The 23,670-nt window shown below is 33.2% G+C and overlaps 2 protein-coding genes across 8 annotated transcripts in view; both read left to right on the top strand.

Annotated features, from left to right (window-relative positions):
- The window catches only part of LOC128165321 (protein FAM149B1-like), a 34,385-nt gene extending 30,055 nt beyond the window's left edge, over positions 1-4,330 (top strand). For 4 of the 7 annotated variants that reach the window (XM_052829734.1, XM_052829732.1, XM_052829731.1 and 1 more), the window contains 5 exons: positions 185-349; positions 565-681; positions 1,077-1,155; positions 1,259-1,375; positions 2,775-4,330. In XM_052829734.1, the coding sequence (XP_052685694.1) occupies positions 185-349; positions 565-681; positions 1,077-1,155; positions 1,259-1,375; positions 2,775-2,839 (543 nt within the window). In that variant the 3' untranslated portion in view covers positions 2,840-4,330. Of the gene's footprint in view, positions 1-184; positions 350-564; positions 682-1,076; positions 1,156-1,258; positions 1,376-1,846; positions 1,892-2,180; positions 2,232-2,774 lie in introns of all 7 variants that reach the window. The other 3 variants (XR_008241045.1, XM_052829730.1, XM_052829733.1) reach the window with 3 other exon arrangements.
- A 3,871-nt stretch (positions 4,331-8,201) lies between these two features.
- On the top strand, positions 8,202-23,464 carry LOC128167000 (uncharacterized). The gene is made up of 21 exons (XM_052832485.1): positions 8,202-8,272; positions 8,361-8,413; positions 8,984-9,077; positions 9,262-9,426; positions 9,746-9,850; positions 10,046-10,292; positions 10,389-10,556; positions 12,287-12,386; positions 12,488-12,599; positions 14,621-14,782; positions 15,173-15,255; positions 15,366-15,444; positions 16,342-16,446; positions 18,547-18,717; positions 18,950-19,076; positions 19,243-19,414; positions 19,916-20,051; positions 20,245-20,355; positions 20,461-20,567; positions 21,609-21,687; positions 22,237-23,464. Exons 1-21 carry the CDS (start codon positions 8,213-8,215, stop codon positions 22,441-22,443), a joined length of 2,643 nt encoding a protein of 880 aa, XP_052688445.1. The 5' UTR covers positions 8,202-8,212; the 3' UTR covers positions 22,444-23,464.
- Positions 23,465-23,670: the final 206 nt, after the last annotated feature.

Below are 23,670 nucleotides of genomic sequence, written 5' to 3'. Positions count from 1 at the left end.
CAAAATATTTAATTTTTGTAGTTTATATTTAATTCAGGAGTGTGTCATCATCTAAATAATATCAAATGATTAGAAATTGTAAGAATTTTCTTGGGATGTAGAATACCTCCGTAGAATGTGGAATTGCATATGTACAAATGCACTCAATATGACTGCATTAGATAAGATTATATTCAATTTACAGGAGGATGAGAAGCCAGGGCCGAGTGGGGCTCTTAAGGTGACTCGTATTACCCCTCACAGTGAGCGCCTCTCCTCCCCACCCACACATCACCAAAGAAATGGGACCTTACCCCCTCTGGGCTCTGAACGGGACGTAGTCCCCAGTCCTAGCCAGGGACGAGCACAGGTGAGGACTTGGCCAGGTGTATGTTGTATGTCCTCTCCTGCTAAACCTCTGTAGACGGTCATACATGGATCAGAACATTTCTCTGTGCTTTACTTATTGTGTAGAATATTGGACTAAAGATTTTATTTGTACACTCATACCAAATTATAGTGGTGAATGGATATATATTCTAAATTTGCTCTCCTTAATAATTTACATTTTTTGTCTGCTTTTAGAAAAAAGTGTATAGTGCAAATCGTGCAAGTAGTGCTGTAGATAAAGATATCCGAAGCTTTAGAGATAGGTACACTATGTCGTCTGATGCCAGGCCAAGTACAACTCATGCAATGCGGGTAAGTGCTAATTTAAATCTATACACACCAGAGCTTGATCATCAACCTGCATAGATTCAAAACGATGTATATGTGCTGGTAAATAGAAAAGAAAACTTTTCTTTTTGATATGCATTGAAATTTTTTTTATCAAATTATTGCAAAGTTTGTTTACATTTATGTTTAGTTCTCCGTGTATTTCACATTTCTGTCTACTAATGTCTTCGTACCACTTTAGGGTCTCTATATTTACTTGCAACGTCTGCTATTATCTTCCTGCAATTTCAACCTTAATAGAAGTTAAACATTGCTTCATCTATTCAAAACAACAAAAATGATAGATGTGTTTGATCAAGGGTAAACTTGTGCCTTTTGTGGCTTTCCTCTTGTATTAACATTGATGTGTGTCATTCCAGTCTGATACCCCTTTGGGAGGGACCAGTTCTAGAAGGGCCTCCACCCCTTTGGTGCCCCAGAGGAACTCACAAATGATAGGTAACACTTTACTTACAGTCGTAATGAAGTCGGGCAATTCTTTGTTTTGCAAGTTCTTTAGTGTTTTAGTTACCATTGTCTGACATGTTTGATACATTTGAAGGACCCTCCATACTGGGGATTACTGGCAGTGGTTTACAGCCGTCATCAGAATTGAGCAATTTCCCACCTGACATCATGGAGGATGCTGAGGTCAACCAGGACTACCACAACCAATGGAGTAAGTAACTCAGTCATCACGGTAACTGGATGTGGGGTGGGTGATCCTTCTTTAAAGTACTCATAGTATCCTAGTGTAGCGAACCTTTCACTGATTTAGCTGGATCTGCAGTCATTTTAAGTGTTATACATGTATGTGTCATAAAGATAACCAGAAAACCCATATGTAGAGTTCATCTGGATAGCATTCAAATTTATTTGTTGATGAGAATTGTGTTAAATTGCTCTTATGGTAGCATGCAGCTGTTGTAGCACATACACATTTAAATTAAAACTGATTAGCCTTTATTGGGATATTGTATAAGGTAGGAAAAATAAGGAGGAATAAATGAAAGTGAAAAAATAAGTAAAATTCTATGATGATCAGAAATTCTTTACAATAATAGGTGAATTAGTGATCAAATTATCCATGTAAAGCAGTAGGCTGTAACGGATCTGCGTCAATACTGTTGTGTTCAAATCTCCTTTTCAGCAGCACCACCTGATAAGGGCATAGACACTGCATGGGGGGTCTGAGGTAGCCAGTATTTACACTCACCACACTGAGTGCAGAGAGTTCACCAACATACAACACATTTATGTTCTAATGTTATATTGCATGAATTTTCAGCTTTACATTTTTTGGCTTTGCAGTATTCTCAGTATTTGGAATGTTACCAATTACATGTATTACCGTACTCAATATTATTGTTTTCTATGCTTTCACAAAAAAATAAGAATGTAAATACAAGAGAAAATAATTAGATAATCAGTTGTTATAAGTTGTGCCAGCTATAAAGAAAAAAATTGTTCTGTTTATACAACAGGTCCAAAGCAACTTTTATCACCAAAATCACCAAAATTCCCAGATAGCTGAGGTAAACATCCTCACTGCAGGAAGTGCCCGTTTTTACCCAGTCTTCTTGTTCTTTAGAACAAAAATCTTTTCCCCGTTCATTTAACCGTTCCTGTTTGCAGTTTCTTGATGCACCATTATATCCTGTGTGTCTGAATTTCTTGCATCATCTTGAGTTTATCTCTCATCATAAAAGACTATGAAAATTTCAACTTGTGTTGAATCACAATGCACTTACCATAAACATTGTGTTGCTGTTTAAATGTTGATTTTTCAAACCTTGCATTGGCAATTAAAAAAGTTGTATAGTGCTATAAACGTATCATAGAAGTGAGAAATGAATGTAAATTATTGTATCAATGTACCCTGTACATCTTTCATTTATTTTTTCATTTGTACATATTTTAATTGTAAATGTATGTTTACAAAACATTTAACCTTGATGTGGTTGATATAATAATATTGATATTGTTTATCACTAGAATTTCCAGTTATGTGACTGATGTCTTAATTTTTCATAACAATACAATATTTGACTCACACCAAATTTATTTGTCTGTTACAGCACCTTCTCCTCCTAGTCAACATAATCCCTACAGACGGTATCGAAGTTCTTTGGTGAGATCCTAACCTCAGGTCTTAACCCTGCCCAAACAAGTGCCAAATCTAAACCTGACAGTGGAGACAGTCCCCTCAATGCGGACTCCTCCCGACACCCCATCGGGAGAATCCGGTCCAATCGATCACGTCTGTGTATACGGAGCATAGCTGGACAGCGTAGACCCATGGAGAGACCTTCAGGATCAGCTCTAGTTTTGCCGATTACCTGGCTTGTTATTAAGTGTTGTGACAATATTATGACTTGTAAACAAGCATGGTGCAGAATCTCAAACCCAGGAAAAGTCGGACTGTAGCATTGGTTGGAAAGGGAAATAACTCACTGATCTACTCCACAAGATCTCCGTTGTTATACTGTTTTCTGTGATAACATGTATATATGTGTGACTGACCTTATGAAATCCTTGTATATAAATATATGTATATAGAACCACTCCCCATATTGCTTCTAGATATTTTTTAATCAGGCAGCTATGAGTCTGATACAGAACTTATATTAAGACAACACGCCTCTACCTCCATTCCTAAGTTTAGAAGCATTCCTTATTTCACAGATCTAATGTATAATCTATGTGATTCTCATTTTTGTTCAGTTACAACAGATATGATCATTTGTAGATGTTTCTTCAACTACATGCATTGTTACTCGTTGTTCTCCTTTTTGCATTGGAAAAAAAATTATCACTCTACAAAAAATGGCATTTATACAGTACTGTAATTTTTGGCATGGAATCGGGTTTATGATTTACTGTTATGTATGTACATTTGCTGTGTTTTTGCCAAAATATAACGGTCACACATAAAAATTCATGCATTACCAGTATTCTCCCTATTGAATATTGATATAATTTGTTCTGTCTTTAATTATTTTGATGTTCAAGAACTGGTTTAGTTTATTTTTTTTTACAACCCCAAGCTGAGAATGATGATTTGACAGTAGTTGGGATTTTATTTTGTAAAACTGTTACTCTGCATGCTGCCATGAAATCAAGACGCCATATCATAATTTTGAACTCAGGGTCTTTGTAAATCGGACAAGCAATCACTTACAAATAATACACAAAGCTTTGTCAATTAATTGGAGAGGGAATCTAAGTTTATGCATTATCTAATTTAGAAGAAATAAAAAGGGTTAAATCAGAATTAAAGAATATACACAGAAAGCTTGATGGTTGTAATAGGAAATCAGTTGATTGAAATATAGAAAGACCATGGGAAACTAAAAAAGGTTTGAATGATTTTTTGTTTTGTTTTAAACTGAAATGTTTTATAAATGCTTATTCTGTATTTTTAACATTTTTACAATTGGTAAATGTCAAAACCTCATATTTTTTAAGCAGTCTGTATGATAGAGAAGTATGTGAGAAACTTCTTGTTGTTTATTTGTTGTTTGTATGTGCTGTTTTTTCATGAAACATACTAATGCCAATATATTAATTGTAGCTATGTGCAATATGTGATCTGCTACCAATAGCTGTAAATAAATAGGTCTAAAAGGTGGAATTGAATACTTTTGTCATGATTTTTAATATTAATTATTGGTGAATTTCTTGCAATCTGCCAAATCTTGAGACAGCTGTCTTTCTTGTCCTTCGTCTGTATCCCAGGTATTGCTATAATCCTAAAGCACAAGGATGCAGGAAAACCCTATGGCCCCAATCTGGAAACTCCATGCTTGTTATCATACACACCTGACCATGACCTTGAACAGCACTTTGATCCACTATATGGCACAGAACTTAGCTGAAAGATCAGTTTCTGGAATGACAAAGGTTTACATGAATATGGCACAAATTAACAAAAATTAGCAGATATACCAGTAGTTTCATAGTAGATAAACTACGTTTAACAGTTGTAAACTGTAGTTTATGGAGAGCTCGAGAAAACTATACATGTAGTTATCAACATTAATCTCTATTTCACATCTGTAACCATAGTAAACGCGATCATCTATGTTTCAGAAGTGTAACAATGGTTATTATTTTCGATTGAGAAATTTACAGATGTGAATCTATATAAGCAAAATCTATTCTGAACGTTATTTGCAGACAGATGAATTTAGACTAACATTTGTAAACTATAGTTTACACTTGTTAAATATGGTTTTACAGATGAAAACTATAGTTTAAAAATTGTTAACTATAGTTTACAGTTCGTAAACTATAATTAACAGTTAACTACATAGTTTACTGTTCATAAACTATAGTTAACAGTTGATAAACCTAGTTTATCATCTGTGAAACTTTAGTTACTGCTGTTAATCTACATTTCACATCTGTAAACCATACTCAACGCAATAATTTATGTTTCAGAAGTGTAGAATTATAATTAACACTGGAAAACCCCATTTGGGATTGCAAAACATAGTTATTTGATAAATAACATTAGTTTCACGATCTGTTAGACAATAATTAACGACTCTTAATTACAGTTAATGAATCAAGATTATAGTTTACAGATGTGAATCTATATTTATTAGCAAACTCTATTGTCAATGTCTATCTACAGACAGGAAAACTTTGATTTGCATTCGTAAAGTATAGTTTACAACCGTTGAATATAGTTTTACAGATGAAAACTATAGTTAACGAATCGTTAACTGTAGTATACAGTTCATTAACTAAATTTAGCAGTAGATTTATGTAAGCAAAAGCAATAAATAAATATTAATATATGATATTCTCTCTTCAAACTTGTAGCATGTATTTGTACTCCCTAATGGCGGGAAATTAAACAAAAAGCACTAACGTTACATACGCAACATTTTTGCAATAATCAGTTTTATTTAAAGAAATAAATAAAATTGTTCATGACCAAATCGATGTTCTAAATTAAATTCAAGAACATGGATGTCAATTATTATGTAAATGTGCTTTTATGCAAGTTATATTGTAACATAAAATAAATGTAAATATCAGTTGCGAGTAGATATGTCTTATTTATTTCATTGTCAATTGCCCTTACAGGAACTATGATATAGACTATAGCAATTAAGCAATTATCTCACCTGGTCAAATTCCCGTTTCGCACACATTTTTTCGATACCTAATTTTCAAATGTGTGCAAAACGGGAACAAACCGATCAACCTAGTTCATCGACTGTGACCTATGTTAAGCTAATGACTGTGAATTTGTTAGTATTTACTTTAAATCAAAGCCAATAGTTATTTAAACAGTACATGTACATATATATTCTGAATAAAGCAATATAAAATAAAATCAAGGGGTGTTATTGAAATCATTTACATAAGGCAGTAAGAAGATGTGCATTAATTGCTTGTATATTTTATTAAAACTAATTAATCAATTCAACTAATTGCTTATAACTTGTTTAACTGGAAGAGCCAATAATTGATAGATCCTGAAATGGTGTTTACTCAATAAGTGCATTTAAGTTCTAAAAAGAAACTGGGGGTGCAACATTCATTACAGTCTGTTGAACCTAATTTAACTCTAAGAATATCTACCGGTGTTATATAGTGCCTTTCCCCCTTGCCATCTTTCCCCCGGAAAAATGGCTATATAGCAGTTTTCCCCCACGTAAAGCTGACTATATAGTGGTTTTCCACCTCTTGTATAGCCAGATCACATGTGCCCCCACGGAAAACCTACTATATAGTAGATTTCCCCATGTTTTACATTCCGGTCATGTTTACAGCAGGCCATTTGTGGCAATAGTTTGCAACCTTTTAGATGATATTGATTACTCATAATAACGGATAATAAATGCATTAATGATTTATAAATACATAGTATAAAATACACGTTTTTAACCCCTGATATGAGCAAAGGCACGCACCAGCATTACACTTTATTTCACCCTTTGTTGCGCCTTTTTGGAACACGTTTGCAACTATAGTTACTGGGATTTCGGAATACTTCGGATTCTTTTTCTGTTTGTTCTTTTTCTTTTAATCGATGCATATCTGCAGTTTGGGTTTTTAGATATTGGAAAACTAGAATAAAGGTGAATAAAGTGTTTCACATGAAAATATAAGCGAGTTATATGTATCTTTCAAAAATATGATAAAAACAACAGTACATGGCAAAATCTGTATCACACTCAAATCAAACTTCGGCCAATTGGTTGTTTATGGGGTGCATGTATGGTACAGATTTTGCTGTGCATTATTTTCTATGAATTAAGCTCCTCCAATCCAATTCATTTATTTCAATCTCAACACCATTGCACAATGGTACACAGAGATTATAATGATACAATATGTGGTATTTCTTACTAATAACAATGCATGCGTAAGCAAGAGAGAGAGAGAGAGAGAGAGAGAGAGAGAGAGAGAGAGAGAGAGAGAGAGAGAGAGAGAGAGAGAGAGAGAGAGAACTCTGACTCGTTGTATGGGGGTTCTAACCTGGGGAGCATTTTTTATTTATTTTTCTAATAAAAGCACATGGTTTCCTCAAAGAACAGTGATTTGTACTTGCCATTATAAATTTAAAACTAATATAGCATTTTTTATTTTTATATTTATGTTTGATAAGCATTGATTGCGTTCTTGCTGCAGCGAGTTACAGCTAAGTATGTAGTAAAATTCATCTAATATTTCGCACTTATTGCAATGAGCACAGAATCTTTCATGTCTAGGAATATTTGCCCAATGTCCACTTTCAATGGGTATGATGGTGATTACATGTTCGAAATCTACAAAAAGTAATTGCATCTTTTTTGATAATGTATTAAATAATGTTCAAATTTTAACTCTTCCTTATAAATTCTATAATTTAGAGCTTTTGTGGATGATTGCAGAATAGATTGCCAATTTAGTTTGAATTGGTCTATCATGCTACGTGTCACATAGTATAGATAAGGTCTATTGGAAAACAAACCGATTTCAATCAACAAAAACGTGGAGAGATGACCCACTATACATTGAAAATATCATTTTGTATCCTAACAACTGAACGTTTTGAAAAAATAATACAATTCCGTAAATTCGTGTCACACATAATATTTAAACAGCCCACAAAAACGTGAGAGAGAACCCCTAACTATGGGGGAAAAACTACTATATAAGTAGCTTCCCCCTCCCCCCCCCCCCCGGGGTGGGGGGTACGGGATGTTAATTAAAGGATAGATCAATTTAAAAAAGGGGGAAAAAAACTTTTGAAATTATTTCAAGAGGCTTTTCTTCATAAATATGATAAAATAGGCCTAATTGTGTGTAAAATAGTGCAGCTTTGATCAAGTTGAGATTGTGGAATTATCAATGTCTAATCGGTGTCAAATAAAGGTTAATTTTGTGTTATTAACTGCTAAAATTGCATGCTTTTTTAAAAAATATGTTCAGGGCTTATGGGCATCGAAGTTGCAAAAGAACAAGTTAATAAATCGTACCATATATCTAATACGCATGCGTATATTTTGTAAACATGGCGAGAAGAAACAGGGATGCAACTTCTGCGGAGGAAAAATATTACGGAACATGGAAGGCACGGTTTTTTTTAAAAGTAGTTTCAGAGTGTTATTTTTAATTTGATTTTTGAAAAGTTTTATGTTCTTCGTATTTTAACTTTTCAGATCGTTGAGTGTGTGTCGTTAGCAGGATCAGTTGATACGAGTGGAATAGAAGGGTGCGTACTGTCATATGGCTGTCATATTGTCACAGTTGTGTACTATATGAATAATAAGACTATACAGGTGTGAAAATGAATATTTTAAGACTTCATACTGTTGTCAATGCTTTTTGAAAAATGCTTATTGCAAACAACTTCCTTTTCTCAGACAATTTATTTTGGTTGTATAATGTCTATATATAGAACATTTAATAAATACTTCATCTTTTTGGGTACACATTTCTTTGCTTGTTTTAAAATTGTTTGATTAAAAATAAGTTAGCATGAATGCCATTGGTATTTTGTTTGTCTCAGGAAAAATACCATGAAAACCTTAACAGAATCTGAAAAACTTTGAAAATTTGGTGTTCATGTAAGATACAAACATTGAAACCATAGATAATTTCAGTTTATTTGTCATGAAAATGTTGAGTTTAAATATGATGAGTGAATCAATAGTTTGCAATGATCACCAGAACCTTGTAGATGCACTTGAACTGTCAATTGAACAGTCAAAACTTTTTTTCACTTGTCCTTAGGTTTTGACTGTTGCACTTTGAAAAATTAGATTGTGATTTTTTTTTCAAGGTGTCAGTTTCAACTATATGAAAACAATGATGTTTCGTGGAAGGTACCAGATGGATCAGAAATCATGCCATTTTTTAACTCTGATACCTATGAGGTGTGTTTTAGGACTCCCATTTTGTGTATATCATTTTCTTAAATATAATATTTAAATTAACAAGAGATATGGTTCCTTTTTTTATGAATAAAAAAAAATACTAATTTTAAATCGACAACATTTCAGGAGAGTTAAAATGATGGCCTTGAAAATAAAGATTACACAATTTTATTTCACAATGCAGTTTGTCAAAAGAATCAAGCCCATGATAGGAGGACATGAGACAGATGTTACTTCCCTAAAATTTTTTGGAACTTGTGCAGAGCATGTCATTGAATTTAAAGTGAAGACCTCTGATGATCTGATGCTTTTAACATGTGAACGCTGTTGTATACTTCAGTGTCAAAAGGTATCCAATTTTTCAGAAATATAATTTTTCTCCTTTTTCCTAGGCTTCACAAATTTATGATGACTTGATTTTTTAAACCCTAAATCTGGTGTTGTATAAGCATTTCTCCAAAGGTTCATGTCAAAACATGCATGGCTGAGGCAAAATAATTCATGAATTTCCCTTCTTTTAAGGAAGTTCTGTCCATGCAGGGGCTGAATTTTTCATCAGATAAAAAACAATAGGTGGATGCAGAATTTCCCAACTTTTGTTGAAAAGATACAATTTAAAAAAGAAAATGAGATTCTATCTGTTTTGAAAACAAATGCACTTTTGCTAGATGAAGTCTGAGGATGTTGAACTGGACAATCCATATTGTTTTACACCTGCCCTAGAAGAAGGCTTTTTCTCTGATGTGGTCATCAAATCGAAGAGTGGCAGAGAGGTTTGTAAATGTCCTCGAAATATTTTGATATCTGTTGAAGTCTTTAAAAAAAATTAGTACAACAGCAATTTACCACAACATTAATTCACTCATCTTGATGTTATGTGAAAATACTTACATTTTTTTTTTTATTCGTTCTTTTTTCAAAATTAGATTTTATGTTGTGCAATTATCTGGAGAATGTTTCTGTTGCAGTTTAAACTTCATTCCATTCTTCTGAATCTGGCAGTTCCTGGTCACAACTGGAGGTTATCTCCCTTGAATGGTATGCGAGACAATATCCTGAGCACAGTTTTCCATTATTTGTACAAGGAATGTCTGCCCCCTGGACTGTCAGAGGACACAGCTAGGGACTGTATCAAAACTCTGTCTGACATGAAAGAGTTTGACACCTTCATCAAGCTTTGTCAGACTTTTCTAAGGAATACAGCATTAAGGCACCGTTAGTGTTTCCTGTTATTTATATGTCTATGAAAAAACTGTTATGAACAAAATTGTACATGTATTGTATATCAGTTTGTTTACACATCTATTACAGAAATTGTGAGTCTTATAGATGATATGCATGCATGTGCCAACAGAATAATTGATTTATTCAAATGTAAGAAGCCTCACAGTAAAGGAATGATGCCAGAAGATGCATTAGTAGCCAATCCCCAGAAATTATGTTATGTCATTAAACAAGCAGCCCGCGAGGGAGCTGTAGGTAAGTGCTTGTTTTCGATAGCCACAAGTTGAAAAAGTAAGTTATTAAAAAAATCATAATGCTCCTTGTTGTTAGAAATTGACTATACTTAAATCAGCAACAGATAAACTAAAGAATTGTGAATATAGATTAAGAAATGTGTGGTATAGTGATGAAATATTGCTATACAGTAAAACACGGTTACAGCGAACACACTTATAATGAATTGACAATTACACCAAAGTGACTTTCACTATACATGTACATGTATTATATGTTGTGAACTTGACGCATATAACGAATTACACTTACAACAAAGCAAAATCGCCCGTCCTTGGCACTTCTTTACAACCCTTTTTTTTTTTATTGTAGTTGAATTTTACTCTTGTATAAATTACTTTTAAGGTGATTATCTGCTCAAAAGGTAAAATGAGGCATACAGTGTAACATCCTTGCAAGCCATGGCCAATATACATATATGATCCTTTCCCATCTGGCCATGGTTGCATGAGACAAGAATATCTTGTAGTTCATTAAAATATTTGCCAATACAAGTAAAATATTGAGAAAGATTGACCTTTGATGTGACCTTTTATCATCCAATTGCATTTTACATAAAACATGTTGTTTACTGTTGATGCAGTAACAGTGCACTGTATGTAGAGATAAAATGGGTTAAAATGTGATGTAACAGATGACTTCTGAATATTTAGCTTGACAATACTTTATGTGTCAAAGCAGCCATGGGTTGGAAAGAGCTACGCCAGCTCTGGACCATATCTGAGACGATGACAGTGTTCATACATATACAGTTAAATTAAATAGTTTAAGGTCAGACGACACGTTCCTCAATTTTAGATAACTTTTGCCAGGAATTTGTTAATGGTTTACTACTACTTTGACAAGCTTTCTTGCGAAAAATTAGGGTACCTTACCAGGCATTTCTGCAAAATACTAGAGTATGCAATTTCCTATATAATATCTTCTTGAAATACACTAGTACTTGAATTGCTGATATAAAAATAAATACATCTACAGCACAGCGAAATTCACAATATTAGAACTATATCTCTGCTGGGCGGGGCTTTGAACACGCGACCTCTAGAACCTATACGCTTCTGGCAGTGAGCGGCCACAGTTCTAACCACTCGACCATCTAGACATATAACCAAATCTAAGTAAATTTTGATCATTTTTAAAGTAATTATAAAATTAATATTTTTTATTGGAACTCTTTATTACGAGGAGATACAAAAAAGATTCTGGAGGAACGTGTTGTCTGAACTTAATGAAATATTATTGTCTCCAATACTATGGATATATCATAATGATTTTAAAGTCCCAACCCCTTGTTCTTTATGTATTTCAACTGCATATTTTGAATCCTCAAACAGCTGATTTTTTTTGTCAGTCCTATTAAGTCTAGGATAACAAAGATTATGAGGTTTAAGTTGGAAATCATTGATATACTGTATACAGGGTTATTTTCACCCCATGTATCTTGAGTTCGCCCAGACACACTTCTGATTTAAGAAGATAATTTGAGACATTGGAATTTGCTCAGTTTTTAATTTGCCCACTGAGTACGAGGGTGAAAGGGGCAAATATTTTCCTGTACACAGTAAAATGCCAAAAAAAGTTTCTCTTCAGGCTGACATTTCAGTTAAAATTTGTCAGTCTAGAATAGACAGTCAACTTATCCAGTAGATCAAGTTCCTATTAAAAATACGGTAACTTATGGTTTTTTGCAGCATGTTCCAAACTGGTGCTTCTATGTGATCTGTTTGCCAGGAGAAGTGGGGAACTACCTCAAGAAGAAAGACATGATATTATTAGATATGCACATTCCAGGTAAAATAGCAATTTTTTTGAAAAAATTGTAATTAAGTTCTTTTAAAAAACAAAGTTTATTGGGATCACCCTTACTAACTTTTATTTATTTTTTGCTTTAGATTACCCATATTTATCAAGCAAGTGCAAGAATTTTTTGAAGTCTTTGAGTACCAGTTAATGCTAATGGGACCAGATCAAAAACAAGAGATAGCCAGCTATATACTGCCTGAGGTAATGGTAACAGACCTAGGAATAGTTGGAAGAGGGGAGGGAAACAAAAGATATCAAAGTACCAAGCTTGCAACTTGTGCGAGGTTCATGTAAACTATTACATTTATTTCAGTCTTAATTTTGAAAAAAAAAAATTCAGAGTTTAAAGAATTAAATTATGTTTTTGTTAAAGGGTGGGCTTAAAATTATGCATATTTTGGAGCTGGAATAATGCATTGTTTTGATCAGTGGATTTGTCACTTAATACACCTATCATCCATCAAGATATTTATCTGCACACAAGGCCTGATATTGATCATTGTACGACCATTAATGATTTCTAGGTCATAAGTTATTTGTTACAAATGCTGCTTAATTCTGTGCATGAATATTCATTGTGCAAATTCAATGACATATGTCCAAGGAAATAATTTTAATGTGAACATAGATGGTCTTCAAATATTGTACGTATTTTTTAATCTTTTCTATTTTCATTGAAATGTTAAATGAAATAGAAAAGTTTAGAAATTTGAAAATGAAATTTCCTTTTTAAAGTACCTCACTACATCAATACATATACTTAATATTCCTTTTAAGACACTATTAAATGTTTTGGGAAATTGTTTGTATTAATTGATTTGGTTAAATAACATTATAACAAAATGTGTTGTGTTTCTTTAATTGTAAGCAAACAAATTTATAATTATTATTTAAAAAAAATTAGAAGTTTAAACTTGAAATAAAACCAATACACATTAATTAATTCACGAAATAGAAAATTAAGTGTCTTCTCATGATTTCATCTGCTTGAGGTAACTAGGCCTATCAACATAGCTGCAGGTCTATTGCAAACACAAAATCTGTAAAAACAATTACTACCATTAAATTCTTCATACAATTTCCTACTGTTATCGTCACTTTACTTGCCTCAGACTTCCCCCGAAACACACTAACCGACCTGGGAAAATGAAGTATGTTAAATTCACTTTGAGATCGAGAGTCACCATTATAACATATGTAAACAAACTGCACAACTTTACTTTACGGGACTGGTGATGGTGTTTAGAAGAATATCAGAGGCAATTAAAGTGACAATATCTGTAGTAATATGTCTGAAGAATTTGTTTGAATGAAATATTTGTACAGAATATGTTTGGAAATAAGATTAATCAGTCCAAAACTAACACAATTTTTTGTCCTCCATAAATTGCAGTTTTTTCACTATGGGAGGCACTGTAGCTCCCAGGTCGTCCATTCTAATTTTTTTCTGACCAGGAGCTTAAGACCTGCAGCTACGATCAACATTAACAGCAAGACTGACTGTTCCAGGAATAATTATAATGAAAATAATAAGGCTTATACACTTTCACAGTAACTATGCTGTTCAAATTTGCAAACAGTCATTTCATTGTAATAAGCATAGTAGAGCAAAGCTATATGTATTACATCCTGACTCCTTCAGCATATTCCAAGCTGCAGATATACCATTTAGATACCTCACTGGCTATCTAGTTACCACAGCATTTACAAAGTCGCACAAACATACTATTCTTTGTTGACATATCAACTATTTTGGTCCACAATTGTGTCTTGATCCCTGCATCATGGTCATACCTAGTAGCATATTCCAGTGATGGAACTGGAATTAAAACAAGTTTTAATGAATCTTGCTGCACAGTGAATAATGTCACAAGCCATTGCATGTATTTCCCTTTTGTTTTCAATTCAGTTGGTTTTAATTTCAACTTTCTATTTGTGTTTAATCCATTAAATTTAGCTCAATAGCCCTGCATCTGCTGAAGGCTGGTCATTTTTTCTCTTATACATCGATCAATAGAAAAATTATTTAGCTATCATAATCAAGTAATTTTCTGCTGATTTGAAAAAAAATGAATTAAAGATTTAGTGAACCATCTTAACATATAAAAACTATTCTTACTAATACCTGGTACATGTCATTTTACATTATTAAGTAGTTGAAAAGACTTCCACATAAGATGAATATATATTTATACAACAAATTTTATACTTTTTTCCCCTAGATTGAGGAATCCATGACTCTTTTGACTACATTTGTGGAGGAATTTCAGACTGCGCTTGATGTTGCAATTACAACAAACATATCAGAGAAGGAGAAGGTGGAGAAGAAAGACAAACAGAAGAAGGAGCATGTGAAGGACATCCTCAGTAAAACCCTGAAACATGTGAGTACATTGTACTACTCTAGTGTCATTGATATTCCTTGGCAGCAATTTCATTCAATTTGAAAAATACAGTTCCATATGTATGTAAACTTGATTTTTACTTTGAACATTTAATTTCAAAGTTTGAATCAGCAACAAAATGAAAAACAATTGGTACTAAATAAAAACTGATAAAGTCACAGTATCAGGCCTTGAGAAGTCAGTTTGATAATTTTGTTTTACTTGATTTGACAAAATGGTCAGCAGTGTACAGTTGAACACATATTTGTGCAGGGTCAATCAATTAACTTTCTTTTAAATATTGGTCAAATGCACCTGGCTCATAAGTATATTTACTAAAAATATGTATTGTACTATTGTTAGTATGGTGCCATCCTTTGTTAAAAATAGGCTTTACACGTCCGAGAGTTAAAGAAGCTAAGAAATATGCATGAGGCAGCAACAGTCAAACTGGAGATGTTTTTGAAAAAGATGTAAGTACTTGCATTATAACTTGTATTGTAACTATATAATCTTATGTCATTACCCACAGTGGTAAATAATTAAATCCAAACTATGATCATGGACCTTTTTTTGCTTCAAGGCATGTTTTTAGTAAGAAGACAGAAGCAGAAAAGATTCCATTGATAGTGTACTTGTTAGATGCTCTGAAGAACAATGAGGTATGTGCACTGTAGCATAGAACTGGTGTGATTGTTGTCAAGTAATTTTTTAAATAAAAGGGTTTTCATTTGAGTGTGAGTTATCTTATCAATGATATGAATTGTCAATGTACCTGTAAATGAAAAAAATGTGAAAGTCTTTAAAGCTAAAACTGTACTGTGAAACATTTTTTTAAAAGTAGAGGTGCCAAAATAAAAAAAAGGTCATGATATCTTGGATTGTGAAGGTTTGTCTAAGTGCTTATGTTTAAAACAAATTGAAATTAAGCAGCAAAGAATAATAGCAAATCTTGTTTTATGTTTCTTGGTAAAGAATTAATTTCCTATATAAGCATGATTATTTAATGATAGAAAAGACATTCCTCAATTTTATATAATTTTCCTTGATATTTTATTCCTTATTTATGAACATTTAAACTTGTTAATTCCCAAAAATTCAGGGTACATTACCAGGCTCGTTTCAGAGCTAGGATATTTCAAATTTTCCTTAAAATAACATGCAAAATGGATTTGAATGCTTATAAACAAAGTCATACAATACATTTTCAATTGAACACTTTATATCTAAATAAAAAAAAATCATATAAGAGAAAAATATAATTATGAAATTACAAAGTGGAAATAATTCACATTGTGGAGATAGGAAAAAAGAAAAAGAAAAAATGGAAGATAGGTCGCGTCTTAACTTAAACCATAAATAATAGGTCATATTTTTAAAGACAATTTGTTCCAAACAATTTTGTTTTTGAAATTTCATATTAAATTAAATTGAATTTTAAACACTAAAAATTATACATTATACACTGAATCTCATTTTGAGAGGGTTAAGGGAGGTAAGGGGAAATATTGTTTAAAGTTTACTTATAAAATGATACAAGATTCATTTTTATTTTGTAGGCTCCTCTTTTTGTGGACAGAATGCAGCACTTGGCTCTTGTTCTAGAAGAAAAATACAAGTGGAAGGAGTGGAAGTACATGTTCAAATTGAGCTCCTCTAAAATTGTGAGTCATTTGAATAATTATTCAATCATCATTGTTATTGGATTTGTTTGGCCTTGTTACTTTTATTTACTTATGGTTACTGATACAATTTATCTCGATACTTTTACTGTTATAGTATACCTTGATACTTTAACTTACTAGTGGTTTATACTGATACAATACACCTTGATACTTTTACTGACACAATATACAGTGCCGATCAGACCCAACCTAATACCAGAGTAAACCCCAACTAAACCCGGGGTTTTACTTTCTGGGTTTACTTTGGGAATACTCTGGGTTTACATTTTGAAATTTGGGTCCAAACGGGGTTTACTTTGCGTTTACTCGAGAATTGCATTTGGGGTTAAGTGTACGCACTGAAGTGTGAAGCAGACCTGTATTTTATCTTACCATCTTACTGCCTGTAATTTCTGCCCCTTGTATATTCCGAATACACATGTAGCGTCTGCTTTCAGGGGTATACTTCTGATCGGGGTTCACTCTGTGTCCACTCTGGGTTTACTTTGGGTTTACTCTGGGTCCACTCTAGTAAACCCAGAGTAAACCCAGGATTTCGTTGGGGTTTACTTTCTGTTAGGTTTGGTCTGATCGGTACTGTACCTTGATACTTTTACTGGTACAACATATCTTGATACTTTTACTGATACAATATATATATACCTTGATACTTTTACTGATACACCATACCTTGATACTTTTACTGATACAACATACCTTGATACTTTTCCTGATACAACATACCTTGATACTTTTACTGATACACCATACCTTGATACTTTTAATGATACAACATACCTTCATGATACTTTTACTGATACAACATACCTTAATACTTTTACTGATACAATATATATGTACCTTGATACTTTTACTGATACAACATTCCTTAATACTTTTACTGATACAACATACCTTGATACTTTTACCGATACAACATACCTTGATACTTTTACTGATACAACATACCTTAATACTTTTAATGATACAACATACCTTGATACCTTTACTGATACACCATACCTTGATACTTTTACTGATACAACATACCTTAATACTTTTAATGATACAACATACCTTGATACCTTTACTGATACAACATACCTTGATACTTTTACTTACTTATGTTTACTGATACAATTTACTTTGATACTTTTCCTGATAAAATTTACTTTTACTGATACAATATACCTTCACACTTCTAGTTATGCTTACTGATATTTATAACCTACCTTTAGACTTTTACCAACCAGGGGTCACTGAAATGACTGACTTTGGTACTTTTACCTAGCATTGGTCACTGATAGATTGTAAAGTAGCTCAACACATTCATTATATGACAAATCTATGAAACATTTTTCTGTAAAGTATGAATACTTGTCCATATGCGGATCTAGAGGGGGGGTCGGGGGGGTCCCGACCCCCCCTGGAAAATGAAAATTTATTAAATTTACATAGTAAAATTATCGCGAAAATATGCCTCGGACCCCCCCTGGCAAACACAAGCATCCTTCGGATCCCCCCTGGAAAAATTTTCTGGATCCGCGCATGCTTGTCTAGTACACTATTTAAAAGTCTACATAACTTTTCTTAGCATGTTTTATTAGACACAGTACTTTCAGGACATGTTTATTGAGAGCAAATTTTAAGCTCTAAAATTTCTCACTTGCAGGTAAAATAATTTTTCAGTTTCTCTGAATAAAAAATCTACCCACCATAAAGACATGTAAAATAGTAGAAAGCTTGTAGTATACTAAAATTTTTGGAAGCCTTTTAGAAGCAAGAAAATGTATTTACCAGTATCCGTCAAGTAATATATTAGTGTGTTGAGCCGCCTTTACTTGCTGGTACTTTTACAAGCCACTTATTACTAATACCCCGGTATATATCTTATACTTAATAATTCATCCTGCCAGTAAACTGTTGGTATCACTGATAAGTCTGACCTTCGTACCATACCTACCCATAATTACTGATTTATTTTACCCAATTTCTTTAACTTGTCAATGACATTTATCATGTATACACCTTTCCTATATCTCATATTTGTCAAAACCTTTGAGAGGTATTAAGTATACTTTATTATTCTTATTTTTGTAGGCATGGGGTGTGCATAAGCTAAGAAGCTATAGATCAACTTTGGACAAAAGTATAAAACAGATGGTGGATCTGGTCAACAAGGGGGATTTCAAAGCAACAGTTGCATCTCTGGGTCTCCTGGATACCAAGGGGGACACCTCCACATCTGATTTAGACACAAAATATGCTAGGGTAAAGCAATAGGCTGTCAGAAACTTTAATTTGTTGTTACTGTGTCAGCTTTTGTTGTTAATTGCTTAAAACTATATCATTTGAAACAAATATATTTACAATTGATATTTAAAAAAAATGTAATTAAGGACTACATTTAATTTATTTTTTTGTTCTTTAAACATCAAAATACCTGATATGATTGCATATAGCATGAGTGATGTTTCTATTCATGTAATTTTCTATATTATAGTTGAGTTCTGTAGAATCTCTCTGTATTCCTCCGCCATCAAGAAGAAGTGTGCTGGCACAACGAGCGTTAGAGTTGTTTAAGAAACAACAAAACACAGACATGGTTTTTGAAATCATTCTTGTTCGAGGTGAGTTCTTTGCACATTGATCGTTTGTTCTTTTTTATAACATTCACATTTATGTATGTTAAGTGCTGTCTGTTAAAACATCATTTGTCATTTGTGGGCTGGCTGTAAGATAGATTTGAGAGCAATAGATGATTTGGTATTGTCACAGCGCTGTTGACTGTTATAGATATGGGCGACATAGTCATTGACCACACCCACGGTGGAGACCCCATAGAGAGACAGGAGGATGACCATGATATGGAGATCCATCAGATCCCGGCCCACTGTGTGGTGCTAGCCGCTCGCTGTAACTGGTTCTCTCGTGCTCTTCTAAGTGGCATGAGAGAATCTATAGACAAGTAAGGGACCACTCAAACACTGTACATATTTATGTTGACTCTCCCATGATCTCTAGCACTGTACTTATCTTAATTCTCCCATGATATCTAACACTGTACTTGTATTGATTCTCCCATAATATCTAGCACTGTACTTGTATTGTTTCACCTATGCTCCACTAAGTTGCACAAGAGAACGTATTAACAAGTAAGGGACCACTCAAACAATGTACTCATGTTGATTCTCCCACGTTCTTTTAAGTGGCATGAGTTAATCTGTAGACAGGTAAGGGGCCATTCAAGCACTGCACTTGTGTTGATTGACCTGCACTCTACTGAGTGGCAAGATAGAATCAGTTGACAAGTTAGGGGCCATTTAAGCACTGTAGGCCTACTCATTTGCAAATGAAATTCATTGTATAATGGTGAACATGCCAAAGAAGAATACTTGATTAGTATTATAATCTAAGAGACTTTATTATGAATAGACATTGGATGTAATTGTATCGTTTCATTTTGCAGGAAAATAACAATACATGACACAAACCCAGAGATCTTTTCCATGTTTTTGGAGTTCTTGTACTGTGGCCACATTCAATTGAACTCATTGTCAACAGATCAGCTGACAGAGTTACTAACCTTAGCAGATAGATATGAGGTCATTAGCTAAATTAGTCAAAATTTTAATGATATAGTTTTATTCACAACAAAGATACATGAAGATTAATACAAATTTAAGAAACTCATTTGGAAGTTTCTTGAAACATGATGGAACAAAGAGATGAGTTTGCACTGTAAGAGTTGTAATTTTGACTGAATGAACTGAAATGCATTGTGTTTTGTGTGGTCAGGTTGCCGATCTTGGGCGGGTGTGTGAGCATGGGCTGTTACAACACGTGGACACGGACACCGCCCTCTGTCTCCTCAGCATTGCTGACCAATTCCAAAGCACAACCCTCAAGGTAGGGACATCGTTAACACCTATCACTGAGTCAAATGAAATTAACCTCTGTGAACGTAGGCCATGTGCATGTCAATGTTAGTGACTTCATTGTTTTGTTTTGAAGGATAAAGTGCTGAATTTTTTAAGAAACCACCCTGATATAAAGAATGGAGAAGTATTTGTTCAGCTTCCCCCACATTTACGTGCAGAAATAGAAGATGTCATTCAAGAGTAGGTTTTTGTTTTAGTAGAATGATTACCGGTATTCAAAACCATGTTGCATAGTTACAACATGTTTTGATAAGTTCTTATGCAGTTTAATACTATTTTTTTCAGAATTATCTTTTTAAAGTGACTCAAAAAAAGATGTCTGACTTTTTGATAATAACAAGGGAAATAAGAAGAAATATACAAAATTTCCTCATACGGAAGGTTTCAGGCATTATTAGTCATCACCTGTCAGTTTACATATCGGTAAAACGTATCCGGAATTACACATGTAAACACACTGAGTTGTTTTGGACATTGATTTGAGTGTCACATGATTGCAACTGCTGTCTAAAAGTAGTAACAGTGGGATTGACTCCCTGAGAAAACAATTTTGAATTTGATGTCCGTAGTAAGAAATATGCATTTATAGATTGTGCATTTCAATAAATATATAGTTCCTGAGGACATCAAGTTTCACCGAGAGACTGTTCACTCATGATATATGCCACGCTGCAGTATTTACAATCCCATGCGCTTGCGTGGCTAAGAAGCAGAAAGGAAACTCAATATTTATGTGTTGGCCCAACGCTTAATTAAATTTTTCTCTTTTCAATTGGATTTATTTACTTTTGAACATCGTAATTTTTCAAAAGTTCATCTTTTCATATGATATACAAAATATGTGGAACTTGTGTAAAAATTCTATACAGTAAATCATGGGTTTAGAAAATTAGAAAATATGCACTTTTTTTTTTAGTAAAGTGTCATTCCAAACATTCAGGTTTATAACAATTTTTCTACAATTTTTTTTTTATTGTAAAGAATTTATATTCTAAGGGGGGTAGTGAGCAAAATGTGCTCCCATATGTAAATTTTAAATATTTTTCTGACCATCTTGTACAGATGTCTCCATAGAAAATGTAAATGAGCTTTCAAATGCATATCAATTGGGTAAAAAACCTACCGGTAATTGGAATAAGAAACCCCGTAGATCATAGACCACTTGTAGCTTGCAGAGAGTAAAATTTTTAAAAATTTTGTACATGTATTAAACTTTTTCAGAGATGAAATGGAGACAGCAAGTTCGTCCAGTGTGGATGATGTGGAGGAGATGGTTGGACGGATGCAGGTGTCTTCCAGGGTAGGCTTAAAAGATCTTTGTAGCTATAAGGTTTTTGTGGGTTAAAGGTCTTTGTGGCTGAAGGTCTTTTTGGCTTTTGTAGCTTTAAGGTCTCAGAGGTTAAAAGTATCAGAGAGAATCGATGGACATTTGTGGCTATTCTAATCACCTGTGTTTCACATTTTTTGAAGTTAAAAGTATAGCTTTGCAATGTACAAAACATTTACAAATGAAAATACTTAAGTCAACATCAGCAATATGTTATTTATAAACAAAATTCAAAAAGGAAATATCGTACATGAATAAAATGATTTGAAATTTAATAAATTTACTTGCTATCTTCTATGGGGGAAATTTGCATGCCGAAAACGCTGTGCAATATTTTTGATTTAGGCTGTAGCTTTGATGATAGAGAAAAATTGACAAACAGAATGTTTAATGCTTCAATTTTAATAGAAAAATTCCCTTGAATCCATTAGGACTTAGAGGCTATTGTTTTACCATTTTTAGGGGGATGGGCATATCTGGTAATTGATACTGTCCTAAAGAAAACCTGTTTGTACTTTATAGAGATATTCCTCTTCTTCATCCTCCTCTTCATCGAGTTATGTGGAATATGGTGAACTTGCGACAGATCAGAATCGATTGGCAGATTGTATCGCTGGCTTGCGTGGTGTTATCGGTGACGACGTGCCAGAGGAAGACCTCATACAGTTCGCCTTGGCGGCTGATTACGATGTCAGTCGTGCCATCAATTTTTACTTCCAGTCATCTTGAATATAGACTTTGTCTCAGAACCGGTTATTTATGGCTGGATTATTCTATATAAGCTACATGCTTTTAAAATTACTTAAGGTACCTCACTACACCTACACTTATACACTTATAAGACACTTCGTCACAAGATTACAGGCAATTTAAATGTTTTGTTAATCTGTTTAGATTGTTCAATTAGGATGTATATCATCGTAGCTCAGTGGTTAAAGTATTGAGATTCTAAACTGCAGATCATGAGTTCGAATCCGCCTGGAGCTTTTGTTCATGTTAACTGAATTAAATTTTTGAAAATGTAATTTTTCATCCAAAATTGCACATTTTTTTGCCTATTAGACTTAAATACAAATTCTTCTTATCCATTATGATATATATCATAATCAAGTAATTTTCTGTTGATTTAAGAAAATATTTCATGGTGTAGTGAGCCACCTTAAGTGTAGGGCGCATTTAACATGTTAAAAAGGAATTACTGCTTTTAATTATGTGATGAGTAGTTTTGGAAATTAAAAAACTTCAATTTTTATGTAGATCATATTTAGTGTTATATGACACAAAGATATTCATATGAAGACATGATCTAATGGCCTTATTCTTAAATTTTAAACCGGTTATTTAAATAAAAAACTAGGTAAGATGTTAAAATTTTATGTATAGGAGAGTTTAAATTGTTTTGCAATTTGATCCAGTGCATTTTAGTGTAATGCTAATTAAATCCTAATTTTCCAGATGATTAATAAAGACTTTTTATGTTTTTTTAGAAATTAATCATGTCTTTGAATTTATGAATCTTGAATCAGCTTTGTATAGGAATATCCATGTTAAACATAATTCTGCGTGCAATGTATGTTCACTTTGTTGATCTCTGATGGTCATGGTACTTCTATACATTCTTGTATATTATTGACAACCTCTAGTCATTGATCCTTGTTGTTCAGATTACATCTTTTAAATATATGTTTATGGAGAAATTTTGTTGAATTGTTTTATATAAAGTCTACAACCATTATATAAATAGTGCCTGTTTGGGAGGGTAACAGTTGAAATTGACACCCCGAGGAAACCATTGTTAACCGACACGAAGCGGAGGTTGACAATGGTTTTCGAGGGGTGTCAATTTCAACTGTTATCCTCCCAAAAGGCACTATTTATTTTATTATACTGAATGTCTTAATTTTAGAGATTTTTTTACTGCTTTTATATAGAAATGACGTGAATTCCACGGCGAAC

This window comes from Crassostrea angulata, chromosome 10 (genome assembly GCF_025612915.1).
Source record: "Crassostrea angulata isolate pt1a10 chromosome 10, ASM2561291v2, whole genome shotgun sequence".
Lineage (NCBI taxonomy): Eukaryota > Metazoa > Mollusca > Bivalvia > Ostreida > Ostreidae > Magallana > Magallana angulata.
Note: the sequence above shows the minus strand (reverse complement) of the source record. Positions and strands in the feature narration are given on the sequence as shown.

What these genes read in the sequence shown, in the direction of transcription:
- LOC128167000 (XM_052832485.1), top strand. Translation starts at nt 8,213, where the DNA reads ATGGCGAGAAGAAACAGGGATGCAACTTCTGCGGAGGAAAAATATTAC. An exon ending in ATTAGATATGCACATTCCAG is followed by an intron (nt 12,387 to 12,487) that starts GTAAAATAGCAA and finishes TTTTTGCTTTAG; the next exon opens with ATTACCCATATTTATCAAGC. An exon ending in TGAAATCATTCTTGTTCGAG is followed by an intron (nt 19,077 to 19,242) that starts GTGAGTTCTTTG and finishes TGACTGTTATAG; the next exon opens with ATATGGGCGACATAGTCATT.